This window comes from Numenius arquata, chromosome 2 (assembly GCF_964106895.1).
Source record: "Numenius arquata chromosome 2, bNumArq3.hap1.1, whole genome shotgun sequence".
Lineage (NCBI taxonomy): Eukaryota > Metazoa > Chordata > Aves > Charadriiformes > Scolopacidae > Numenius > Numenius arquata.
The window spans coordinates 13,165,212-13,178,929 of record NC_133577.1 but is presented as its reverse complement, the minus strand read 5'-3'; the positions used below and the strand labels follow the sequence as shown (position 1 = coordinate 13,178,929).

Below are 13,718 nucleotides of genomic sequence, written 5' to 3'. Positions count from 1 at the left end.
GATTGCCTCCGTCCGTAGCTGTCTGTTGTTTCCCCAAAACAACTGTGTATGTGGTAACTTTTCGTAAGAATCCTTTCAGAAACACCTCGGTGAATAATCATGAAAACACAGCAGGGTCCAATCCTCCCAGTTGTCCTCATTGTTTCCTGGGGACTCTCTGGGGACTTTCTGCAAGACACTGGGTTGGCCTTGGTAGCCCCTGGCTACTGACCACGTGTTGCCACCACCCCTCGGTTCCCAGGCCTCCCATTCGCCTGTTGGAAAGCCAGTTACCCGCAAGAGAGAGACTTTATTGTAGCTCCTAGGTAAACACTGCCACGTGTCAAAGCGAGTGGTTGACTAACGATGTGCTGACAGAAGTGTTGGTTATAGGAAGCGTCTGAAGAGCTGGAAAAAAAGAGAAGGGAGGAGAGTCTGTTTCCAAATAATAATAAGTGAAGAATTATTGGGCAAGGGGGGGTGGAACCCAATACATTTGTAAGAGCACATTGCTTTGTTTTACAGGACAACCTCTGTTTTGAACTAACCTTTAAATAAGGTGGCTGGAGGACAGCAGCTTGAATGGAATGAGCTGGCTCTATGGGGTGCTTTTGCTCGTCCAACATGCTGCTGCAAGGAGTCCTTGGGACTTTCTAAAGGATATTCTTCTGATCTCCCACGTAGGCTGTTACACTGCCTCTCTCCATAGCAGCGCATGGGGCCTTACAGAAGTATGGGTGAGGAGAGGGTTCTTTTCTTCTTTTCGTTCTCTAGTGGCTTTTGCTGCTGCTTTTGATCAAATATATGATTTAGCTGAAGGCAAAGAGCAGTTTGAAGAAATGATAATGAGGGTTTTCTGGGAATTAAAGAGATCAGGGATTTTTTTATTTTTTTTTTTAAAAAAGCATATTTCAACTCCTGACAAATAAGTGGAGGGAAGGAACTTGAATACCTGCAAAGGTGTGAAATGTCTGTGCAGCCTTTCAAGGGCTGTACAAAAGCGTTCAGAAGTGTATGTCTTCAAAAACAGACGTGTCAAGCAAGAAAGAGTTGAAAGGAATATTATCTGTGACTGAAGACAAGTTTTAAAATGCAAACCTTAGCTCAGCTTTCAAATGTACTGTTTGTCAAAGATAAAGTGACATACATCTTGAACTTCAAGCAGGAAAGCGATGGTTAAAGCCAGCTAGAAGAAGTCATCTCTGGGATTACAGCCTGAGCTGTTTGGTGCCCCAGGCCTTTAGCAGAGGAGCACAAACAAGTACCAAATGCCTTCAGAACCTGAAAAGAAGCAGGTTATCCTGCTGCTGTGTGGCTTTAGTTATCTGAATACTTGACTGACATTTAATTGAAACATTAAATATCACCTGATGAAGTAAAAACTTCTCTAATTAGGGTTAAAAATATAGTTTTATAGTTTTATTTTCCATTATACTTTATTTTCCATTAAAATATGTAAGTAATTTGTGCTTCTAAATAAGATGTAGTGAGTCATGTTACATTTGTATTTTAAAACCTTCACGCCCAACTGTATCTTGACTTCTGCAGCCTTACAAAGTAGGAAGCGGTGCTTTTCCTTCTTTCCTTTCATGTTGATACTCACGAGCCCTTTTCTGAGCCATCATGTTTACATTTTCTTCCCCATAACTCTGCCGCCACCCAGACCTCCCTGACTGGGGTGAGAGAAAGCAGAGGATTTATTATTATTTTTTTTCAGCGTGGTTGTATTTAGTTTATATGGTGCAACGTTGTCCTCAGGGTAGAACGGTCAGTTTGACCTCCTTACAAACACCAAGCAAGTGTATGAGAGAACGTTTTACAAGCTGCAAGAGGATTCTCGGGGGCTCTCAGCAGAGCAGAATAATTTTCCTTGGCTGGCCATGGTGAGGACTAGACTGCACCATTGACTGCAGCGGCGTATGAAGAACAAACAGCCTTGTAAGCAGGAGAGGTCACCCTAGACTGGGCTCACTCACTGGTTTTCCACATTGTTTCATTTCACGGAATCACGGAATTGTCGGAGTTGGAAGGGACCTCTAGAGATCATCTAGTCCAACTCCCCTGCTAAAGCAGGATTGCCTATAGCACATTACTCAGGACTGCATCCAGGCGGGTCTTGAAAATCTCCAGAGAAGGGGACTCCACAACCTCCCTGGGCAGCCTGTTCCAGTGCTCTGTCACCCTCACCGTAAAGAAGTTTCTCCTCGTATTTAAATGGAACTTCCTGTGTTCCAGCTTGTGCCCGTTGCCCCTCATCGTATTGCCGGGAACCACTGAAAAGAGTCCAGCTCCATCATCCTTCAACCTACCCTTTAGATACTTGTAAACATAGATAAGGTCTCCTCTCAGCCTTCTCTTCTCCAGGCTAAAGAGCCCCAGCTCTTTGAGCCTTTCCTCCTAATCATTTCTTCATAATCATTTCCTCACTTCCTTTTATGGAAACTTGGAAGGTATTTATTCAGGTCACTGCTTCCTCTGTAGCCTTCACGACACACCTCAACTTCCCATCTGCAACCTTCAAGACCCAAGTAAGGAGCATGGACCAGCGCTGGGCTGTAAGCAGGGTCTCCTGGTTTCACCGAAGTCACAGTATCCCGCAAGGGCAGGGCATGGAAAGACTGTCATATTTTTCATTTTGATTTTGAGAGAAGGAAAGGCCATTTCCTTGGCTTCCCATAGATTAATGGATGGTTAATGGGAAAATACTTGCAAGGCATGTATGTATTTGAGTTATGATCCCTCATTTAATATTATTAGGGATACTAAGAATTGCTGTACATCCGTGGCAGAATCTGGTGTTTCTGTAATTGTTGGTTGAGACACCGAGGATCAAGTAATAGGGAATGCTTTCAAGCCCAAGATTTATTTCTTTTTAAAAAAAATTTAGGTGTTTAAAAAGACTTCTACTGGACAATAAAGTTATTATTTCCCCCAGTACTCTTAGGATTTTATATTAGGAGGAAGAGAAATTCAAATTCAAATATATGGCAACATCTTTTTGTATGTGGTACAGTATTTGCAAAGAGTTAAAGACACTAACTTAAGTAAATTGTTTATTTTTCTACAAAAAATACTTTGAAGTTTGCTCTTTTTTGTGATAGCATTAAAATTCCCAAAGGAATTTTGTACCTTTTAAATCATGTGTCGACTTGTTCTTGTGACATGTATGAACTCGTTATGGCAAATAAAACAGCTTGATTGTTATTAACCTTAAAAAAATACATTAATAACACACCCTTTATATATTTCTGATAGATCAGTAGTCTGGCTCATTGACTGATTAATAGATTAGGGCACATTGTGATTTTTATATGAAAGACAATTTTACAGAAGAAGGAAGTAGACATTAGCAATTTACCATTTCAGCCAAAATTGTAACAATAGAAAAATATAGTACTATTACAAAGAAAGATGGTTTCTGTTGTTCCTTGGAGGCCCAGGGCTGGTTCCCGGGTGTCCCTCTGCCCTGCTGGAGACAGAAGCCCAGCGGGATGCGAGCAGCGTGGATTGTAGCCAGAGCTGAGGAATAAAATAAAATTCCTCCTTCTTTATTGTAGATGTGTGCAATCAAAGTAGCTCTGTTTCTTTCTTTCTGTATCTTTCTTGGCTGTGTTTGAATAATTTTTTTTTTTTTTTACAAGGCTTCTCCAGTGATTTAAATGAGCAAGGCTGCCATCTGTCACCTTGCAATTTTTTTGTCTCACATAAAAACCTTTCTGCCCTGAAAGATCTGTGTCCTGCTGGGAGAACATGCTCTTACTGGGAAATGCAGCATTAATGTTGCTTGGGCTAACAGAATAACACTGCCTAGAATAATGTGATTTCACCTTAGCTTTCCGTGCCCAGAAAAAACAGAAATGCCCCTAAGTCCTGCCAGCAACTGAGGAGCAGCTTCCTTCAGCTGTATTTAAGTTTCGTACTGACCAGCACACCTCAGGCTCAGCTTTTTTTCGCCCCTCCTCTTGCTGAAAAACTGTGATTTCAAATCCCATGGAGCTACATAATTATCATCAAGTAAAATCTTCTCTGAGGGGATGGATGCTGGCTGGTGATTTATTTTACAAATTACGAATACATCAAAATAGGAGATGGGAGCAGGTGTTGCAAATGCGTTGGGATGCTCCAGGAGCTGTATTGAGGGTCACAGCAGTGGTGGTAAACGGAGACTGGAAAGGGGCGATGCTTTTACCGCAGAGGAAACGTGGTGCTTCTGATGTCGGGAACGTGAAATGTGTGCCATTGTGTGGTGAAAAATTCTAAGTTCCTGTGGAAGCATATCTGGCTTTTATCTTAAACCTTGAGTGCATCAACAAGGAGCGGGGGGAAGATTTTTCTCCCTCATCCTTTTGCATCCCTTCCACAAATCAAATTTGAAGGGAATTGCTACTCGATACTGTCTCGGTTGTTTCAGTGATCCTATAGCAGTTAACCCTAAAAAAGAATACTAAAAATCTCTTTTTGTCTAAATACAAGCTCTTCATTTGTTAAAGCTGCAGGACTTCTGATGTGAATTTACATTGCTTTTATTGTGTAGCTGTTTCTCTGGTCATATTAATCAAATATTGCTTTCAGAAGGAAAAGAAGGTCCCTGTTATGCTTCTGGATAGGGATATTGATACTTATTTGTCTCAGGGAATATCTTTTGACTCGCTGTACTCATTGCTCTTGCAAAGAAACAATAAGTTTCTTTGTTGTGAGTTAATGTCCCTTCACTTTTCTACAGAAGCTCTTGGTTGGGTGATACTCATGGTTTTTAAATCTTACATAATAATACAAACACATAATCTTTTTCAACAAATGCGTAATCTTTTTCTGTCTTCTGATTAATCGATTAATCGAGTGGAAGCTGGCTTGGATATAATTTCAAGTATTGTCAAGACAGTATTTCTTTTTTTTTTTTTTTTAAATCTAAGCAATTAATGAATTCATTGCAGATCTCTGTGGGTTCTTCTGAAAACTGAAAATACATATCCCTAAAAACATTCCTGCTGGTGTCTATAGTAAGAGAACAATAAGCGTTTTAAGAACTGCAATTTTTAATTCATGTTAAAAAAAAAACAACTGATGATAGGAGGGACACACTGCCTGTGCCACCTTACTGTGCCACCAGTAAATTTCTTCGTAATATTCATAGCATTGAGGATAGGGGGCTGGTTAGCTTCAGCTCAAAGCTTTGAATGTCAAAATGCAGATTTTGACTATAAATCTTCTGGTACGTGTTTAAGGCAAGCCCTTCTCAGTATGTTTGAATACACTGCGGGGAGCAGGGGAGACGAGTTGTTTGTATCCTAATTGGCAAATTTTATGTTGTTTTCTTTGATGGTTCCTCACAATTTGATTTACTTCCCAGCCCAGGATATTCTGATGTGCATATAAAATTGGATTTGCGTAAGTGTAAGACAAAGGAGAAAACAGGAATGTACTTTAAAAAGCTTACGGACCCAAGTGTGACACTAATGAAGTTAGATATGAGGGCTGAAGTTCTGGGAAGAGGTTTTCTGCCCTGAGGTCTCAGAAGTGGATGCTGAGGCTGGTGTCCTGTACCCCACACTGCCCCAGGAGAGCAGGGGATGGTCTCCATGTCTCCCACGCTGCCAAGCACTTCCATCTTGCAGAGGACATGTTGCCTACTCAAGTTTCTCTGTCGTATGTTACTTACTCGATGAAGTATGAATTTGATAAGTCATTGGTTTTATATTGATGTGTATCAAGCCTATTGCATTATAAAAGCCCACATCTCTAAGTAAGAATGAAGATTGGGTTTGCAAAGATGACATCCTTTCACCTTTGCTTGTGGTTGTCTTCCGCTTGGTTTTTTTTTGCCGGGTATGTCTCTTTGGAGTCAGTGGGTCTGCTTGCAGAGTGAGGCTCCATTGGACTAGATAAGGATAGTTGAATTCAGTCCCACTTGCAGGTGTGTTTATTATTGCACTAGAATAAAGCTAGAAATGGAATACAGTTCCTCAGGGTTCAGTAGCTATGCCTAGTCTTTAAAAAATGATAAATAGCTCCTAATTAGATGAACAATAAATCAGGAAAATGAGAAATACTTCCCAATAAGCCCTTTACTCAGTGGAAGTTTATACAAGAGGATCAGTTCTGAACATCAGAGGAACGTACAGAATTGTAATAAAAATTGATGTATGTTTTTATATCAAGAGGAAGCTGTGCAAATTACAGCTTACATTTGTTCATTCCAGTCATTGAATGAAGCAGAAAAAAAAAAATAAAATAAAAAAGAAAATAATTTTTGTCATGATTTGGTTTATTCTGGCTACTTCAGGTTTCCGCCAGGCCGTATTTAGATAAAGAAGAGTCTGAAAATAATCTCCTGAATATTTTAAATATATGTCAATATGAAAGTTGATCCATGTGTCCCACTTTGAATCATGCAGTAATCTCAATATAATGATTGTGTTATTTGCAGCAAAAAAAATATGTGATTTTTGTATTCTAGAACAAAATCACTCACCCACCTCCCCGAAACTGCCTCATGATATTTAGAACTAGATAAATTGACTGGTAGATTACTTTAAAGGTATTTTCTATAGCCTCAGCACAATTCTTTGACTCTGAGATGACTGTGTAAAGTATGAGATAAAAAATCCGCTTGTTAATAGAGAAGGGAAAATGAACTATTAAACCTCTTTCTTTTCTTTCCTTCCCCACAGGACATTAATGTATGTATCCTTGAAAACTACCCTGAATGTTCCAATCCCAGGTTATTTTACATCATACCATATTTCTGCGGACAACATCCAAGATGCAGGTAAATATACACAAAGTATCCCAATTTGTTCAGCCATAGGTGTTGCTGACATTTTGTCAGAAAGTGCTAGTAGAGAGTCAATGGTTACTTGAAGTACAAGAGAAAAGTGTTAAGTACAGTGTAGAGCTGTTCGTGGTAACAGCATGAGTATCTTTTGGAGTAAGGAGGGTAATGCAGATGGAGTACTGCTCTTTTGCTTGATTTAATACTTGAATAATTCATCAAATCTGGATGTATTTACGTGGATTTTTCTTTTCTGGGTTGGCAAAGTGACAATGGCAGTGACAGTATGTGCTCGTTACTCTTTTTACCTGCGCTGTAATTTTGTAATACATGTTTTAGCTCTGCTCAGATGCTTGTATCAGGTCTATATCTGAGGAATTCCAGGTTTCTATGTCACAGAATGATATGGGGTTGGAAGGGACCTCTGGAGATCATCTAGTCCAACCCCACTGCCAAAGCAGGTCCACCTAGAGCAGGTTGCACAGGAACGTGTCCAGGCGGGTTTTGAATGTCTCCAGAGAAGGAGACTCCACCACCTCTCTGGGCAGCCTCTTCCAGTGCTCTGCCACCCTCAAAGTAAAGAAGTTCCTCCTCTTCTTTAGATGGAACTTCTTATATTCGAGTTTGTGCCCATTTCCTCTTGTCCTGTCACTGGGCACTACTGAAAAAAGACTGGCCTCCTCGTCTTGACCCCCACCCTTTAAGTATTTATAGGCATGGATCAGATCCCCTCTCGGTCTTCTCCAGACTAAAAAGACCCAAATTCCACAGCCTTTCCTCGTGAGAGAAATGTCCACGTAAGAAATAGTGATGATGCTTAAAACAATGCAAACTGCAGCCTCCTATTGCTGTAATTGAGCTGTCTCATTTTTATTGTGTCCATTTGTGCCATTCTTATATTGCTGTATTATTGATAATGCTTAGTAAACTTCTATGCAATAATACGTGAACAATTTTAAATACCTTCTTGTTTTCAAATGGTTTTGTATTGTTGGTCACAGCATGTTCTTTATTAGGTTTTTTCAGCTTCAAGGTGTTCCATTCATGTATTGTTACCGCTTCTCCATAGTTGAACAACTGCACGTGTCCTCAAAAATTTCTGTCAAAAGCCATACTTTTCGTAGCAGTAATAACAAGTGAAAATGTGTTTGGTTTTGTATCTTGGTTTCTAAGTATCTTTGCTGTAAAATCTTGCTTTAGTTTTTTGGCATAAGCAATGGTATGATTAAGAAACCAAACAGATTCATGACTTCATTCTCGTTAGGCTTTTATTTATTTGTTTATTTTGGCCTCATTTGCAAATGCTTATGTTTGCACACTTAACTTGTATATATGAGTAATCCCATTAACAACAGTCACATGCCTGAATACTTTCACAACATATCTTTATGAGATTCCCAAGCAGTATATTGAAATACTGCTTTGTAGCTTACTATAGATCTGTCTCCTATCATGCTCTTGCACTTCCTTCAGCTGCTTCCTAATCTCATAAGGAGCTGCAAGAAGGAGGATCGTAGTATTTATCAGGACACCCTGCTCTTCCAGAAAACGAACCAATGCAAAGAAGATGGTAGGGAATAAAAAACCTGCTCCAGTTCTGCTCTAGTGGGAGTGTAAAGCAACGAGATTTTCCATGTGTCATCAGAAGAGCTTCTGACAAACATTGGAATTTCACTATTGCATAGAAATTGCAATAGCCTAATAGACGCAGGGAAGAGGTGTGATCTCCAGCTCCTCTCAGGTAGCCTGTGTGACTCAGATGTTCATCACACCATCTGGACCCTCGGACAAAGCTAATTTCCTTTAGATTGGGACACTGGCATTATCATATCCCTTGTCAATATGAATGCTGACTGCTGTTCCCAGGACATAAATTAATATGAGTTCATCCAAGGGACTTAGGATTCCTCTGCTTGTCAAAACTAATTGTGCTTCTATGAAACTATGAGAGAAGCGTAAAGATGTACTGGTGCCCTGCCAGCTTCTCCCAGTGGGGAAAAAGATAGAATAACCCTGAAGTGATCTTCAAAACCAGTAGCAGTCAGAGCAAACAAATGCAAATCCTGTGGCAGAGCTGCAGGGCAGTCAGGGGTTAATGTCAGGGAAAGAGAAGCTCCTGGAGACTTTGGCAGAAATTGAGATGAAGGACAGGGTGGGAAACAGGCCGGTAGCCTCCTGCGGTTCTTTGTGGCAGTTCTCCTGATGTGGTTCAGGGACCCCACCACCCTTTAGCGCACCCTTCATCACCCAGAGCAGTTGTTCCTTCCAGGAGATGGGCCATGATTCTGAGTCAAAGTAATGAAATATTCAGAAATGTGAGCTTTTAAACAACTTGGCGAAAGATGTTTACGGAACTGAATACTTCCACACAGTGATTAACCTCCTTTTAATACGATCATGTTTTTACATGCCAAATCAAGTCTAGATGTTGTGCGGGAAAGCTCAGTAAACCGCTCAGGTTTGATGTTGGTTGTTGGTTGTTTTTTTAAATGTTCTGTTGGAAGCACTGAATATTTTTTGATTCAGTTGTGTTCTTGGCTTGAAGTTCTGAAGTAAATGCATATTTAAACTCTTTTTTTTTTTTTCCTCTCTCCTCTCTCTCCCTCCTTTATTTCATACAGGGAGCCCGGTGAATGGGCCCTTGAAAGAGCAAAGCTGAACGTTAATGAAAATTTTCTGCTTGTGGGCATTCTGGAGGAGTTGGAGGATGTGCTGCTTTTATTAGAAAGATTCTTACCTCATTATTTCAAGGATGTGCTTAGCATCTACAAAAACCCAGGTAACTTTTTCCATTAAAAAGCTATCCTTATAGAAACTTTGGCAAAACCTGCATGGCTGCTGAAAGGTAAGTGTTCATGCCTCATTGAGTCAATGAAGAGATTTATCTCCCTTTTAGGGAGCAGATTTGATTGATGGGAAAGGGTACATATTCTGCTTTTATTGTTAAGGGAACTGTGTGGTTTCATTCCTGGGCGAGCGCTTGGTGCTCCAGTGATCTTGCCACATGGCAGAAAGCTTCCAGTTTACCACTGGAGTGGCTTTTTCTTCTTTTAGTTCTATCATACTCAGGTCTCAAATAATATTGTCAAAACACTCTCAAAATGGCATAAGCAATATCTACCTAAGTAAACCTTCGAGAAAAATGGTTTGGGGAGCTGTACACTTTAGGGATTCTCCAGTACCAGGATATTTATTTTCCCTCAGTCTGGACTGTTCCTGTGATATCAACCAATTATGATGAAATGAACCTGAGTTTAGGTAAAGTACAAAAAAGAACACATATTTATAGCACTTCAAGTACAAAGCATACTCAGGAAAAAGACTTAGGTCGACTTGAGTAGAGAAGTTTAAACAGAGAGCACTTAATCTAGGCCATAATTTGCAGCCCCCAGTCACTGTGAAAGGGTTGTCTCTTCTCTCTGTCAGTCCATCCCTCCCAATGCTTATTTATTGCTAACTTCTCTAGAAGACAGTCTTGTGTCCTATGCCTAAACCAAGAAATACGATGCTGCTGTGGGGCTGTACATGTCATTCCGGCAGAACAGATTTCCTGCTTGCATTTGGCTGGGCCATCAACATCGAATGAAGCAGGGAGGGGTAAAACTTCTTTTCTTGCTTGGTGACTCGGTTGCATTCATGTCAGTGTGAAATGCCTGCAGCCACTGAAATGCGTGTTTTGTACCAAGTTGTATATTAAAAACACATGGATCAAAGATTGAATTTTGTTTGCAATGCATGCAGCTGATGGCTGGCTTTTGACTGGGAGCAGCTATCACAGGAATCAGTCACTCTGGAGAAATTACGGGTTTCTGTCCATAACCAGGAATTACGGGTGACTGTCCACTAATCCCTGCTTCCAGGATGCATCTTTGAAAATCTTGTATTTAGCAATGATACAGATATTACAGGGAAAGCGTGGCATTCCCCCTCTGGACATGATTTCAGTGGGTCATTATCTGCTTGCAATAAGGCAGTTAAGGCAGCTATTTAGAAGATGTGAGTGTTGCTTTGTTGTGATGCTATTTCCAGCCATAGACCTATTTTGCTCAATAGCAGACATAAAGAGAGCATGGTATGGTATTGACATGAGATCAGTGCCTAGTTTTGAATCAGTTATTTCTCTTTTCTTTGTAAATTAAAGAAGACCTATGCTTGTACTACGTGGAAATCTTCTTAAAGGTTTGCACACTTCAGTCTCCAAGGTTTTCCCATGAGGATGTTAGACAAGAGGGAGGCAGAGGATCAACAGAAGGATGCTCTCTTTGAAATAAGCAGACATTTATTTGGGAATCTACAGGATTTCCTCAGCTGTCCCGTGCACTACAGATTTTCACTTCTCTTACAATGGGGGAATCATAGAATGGTTAGAGTTGGAAGGGACCTTAAAGATCATCGAGTTCCAACCTCCCTGCCGTGGGCAGGGTAACAAACAGCACGTAGGGTCTCAAATTTTCATCAGGGTGCGCTAGAAATCCTGAGGTGTGAAATAAGCAATATCTCAGAATTGTTAAGTGGTGAATAATCTTTCTCTTTTCTGTGTATATTCCAGTATCTGGGGGAGATTTAATCCCCTGTTTCAGGACAGTGATTTCCTTTGGGATTTCATCTTTCAGACTGGTGTTGTGGCATGTCTGAAGATTCATCTCTTTCCTTCAGTATTCCCTGTGCAGATTAAACTTTTGTTTTATTTTTCCCATTCGTTTATTGACAAGGAAGAATAGAGAGTAAACAGTTTCCTTGTGTTAACTCTCTTCTTCCTCTTTCCGTACATGCATATGTTTGGGGTTTTTTTCTAATCACAATTATTTTCAGGTTATTTCTGAGTTGGTGCTAATACTTACAAAAAACTTAACAGAATCAGCCAGAAAGAAAAAAAAAAAAAAATAAATATCCAAGTCCCATGTAAGAAATCGTACATCGTTCTCCTCAGGGCACCTTAGACCTGATCTGCAACACCCTCTGCTGTTGCATCATGAAGTGCTGGGAAGAAGAGATGTTATTCTGCCCAGCTGTGTGGTGATCCCACGAAGCAGCAGATACTTTGGGCCAAAACTGACCTTCTGTTGCAAGTAACACTTGCAGGTTAAATCTGTACTATTTCTAATTTTGTCTGCTGACCTGCTGCTCCACCTGAGATACTCTTAAGGCAGTTTTTCCTCTTTTTGTATAAAGAAAGAAAAGCTTTTCTAGAACGAACTTACCTTACATCAGTTCAACATACTGAGATGAGAAAAACACGTTTACATCAGCACGGAAATGTGAGTGCGGGTGTCTGTTTATGTATGTAATGACACAGATAACTGCTTAATGCAATATGACATGAGAGCTTTTGTTGGTGATCCTAATGACTTGTTTTACATAAGCTGGCAGAAGGTAACTGAAGAAAGGTAAAATATAAAAAAATTAAACGAATGAAATGCAGTTGACTTGTTCAGACATCGTCACTAACAGTTGGTTGTTGAGATTTTTAATATATTTTGCTTGCCAGCTGCTGTGTATTTGTTCTGTGCTGGCTTTTTCTTTTCTTTTTGATGGTGTCACATTTTGAGGTGCACACCAATTTTTCTCAAATTTTGTGAGTTTAAAAAAGTTGGCATTTCTGCATGACAGGAAATTTTAGTGTCAGAGGACACTAGGAGGGTAGGAGGATAATTTTCTTCATTGCCTTATTAAAAATGTTGCCTTCAGCTAATCCATATGCCAGATATTTTTTGATTTGTGTGTTTTATAACAACGTGCAACAAAATGTGAAAGATTGTTGTGGTGCTAAAATTTTTTATTGGAACAATCTGGTTTTATCTTGTAGAATACTTTAGAGCTGCAGGCTTCCTGTTTTTCTCCTTTTCCACTCTCTCCTTGAAATTAAGTGTTTTCTTAATGTTGATACCAAGTCAAGAATTGTTGATACCAAGTCAACATTTTCTTAATGTTGATACCAAGTCAAGAAAGGACTCTCTTTTTTGCTGCCTGTCTTGTCCAAAATGACAGACTCTGGGGCAGGACAGATTGTTGAATAGATAAATGGATCAATAGATGGGTAGAATGAATGAATGAATAATTAAATAAATAAATACTATGTTTACTAGATTTCTTTGCTAACTTTGCTCCACATTTCGTCTTTCTTTTTTCCCCAACATTGAAGCAGATAGGGTCCAATTGCAAAGCCTTGGATTATATTTACTTCAAATTTTAGAAGTATTCCTTAACTCTTTGAAAAACTTGAAATAGTTACTGCATAAATTCACATGTAAAATCTCTCCTCACTCTCAGGAGCACAACTGAAGGAAAAATAATTGGTCAGTGCTGTTCATTTTTGCTGGCTGTAACTCACTTCCGTAGCCTGGCTGGTAGCCAGAAAGCAGAAAATACTTACAGAGTTTCTTTTGAATTGGGCACGTGGGTTTCGTATCTTTGTTGTTTTTAAGAGGCAGAAAATACACACTATACACAGCAAAACAGACTTTTCTTCTGCCTTGTCAACTTCTGTGGCATGGGGTAAAAGTTAACAGCATCTAATTTAAAAGAATAAGCAATAAAATCTTTTTTATCACCTCAGAAATAGCCCATATCCTCTCACCTTTCTGCAGGAGTTCATAAATTTGCTTTGCACCAGAAGCCCTATAAAAACACTTCTTCCCAATACCAGAAAAAAAAAATCTTTGTTTCTTGAAAGTTACATTTTGCGTGGAGAATTTGTAGATCTTACTCTAAAGCAAGAAGACTGACTTAAGCTTTTCAAACAGTGAATTTTATTGAGTGCGATGAAATTACTCATGCTGTCATCTGGAAGAAAATACATTGTTCAGGTAAACTGTAAAACGTGCTTTTTTTGAAAATGCAATACAAATGTGAGTCTCCTTAAGAATCACATTTTCAGGGAATGTTTTTAACTGTAGTAGTAGTATTATCCAGGGTGATGTAAACTTGCTGATTTTCTAAATCCGTCCTGTTCATGAATACTGGTGAC

At 39.6% G+C, this 13,718-nt stretch overlaps 1 protein-coding gene across 1 annotated transcript in view; it reads left to right on the top strand.

Moving 5' to 3' along the window:
- UST (uronyl 2-sulfotransferase) overlaps nt 1-13,718 on the top strand; it is a 159,809-nt gene that overhangs the window by 120,637 nt on the left and 25,454 nt on the right. Inside the window, exons 6-7 of the mRNA XM_074168737.1 lie at nt 6,651-6,748; nt 9,373-9,530. Of these exons, the coding sequence (XP_074024838.1) occupies nt 6,651-6,748; nt 9,373-9,530 (256 nt within the window). The remainder of the gene's footprint in view (nt 1-6,650; nt 6,749-9,372; nt 9,531-13,718) is intronic.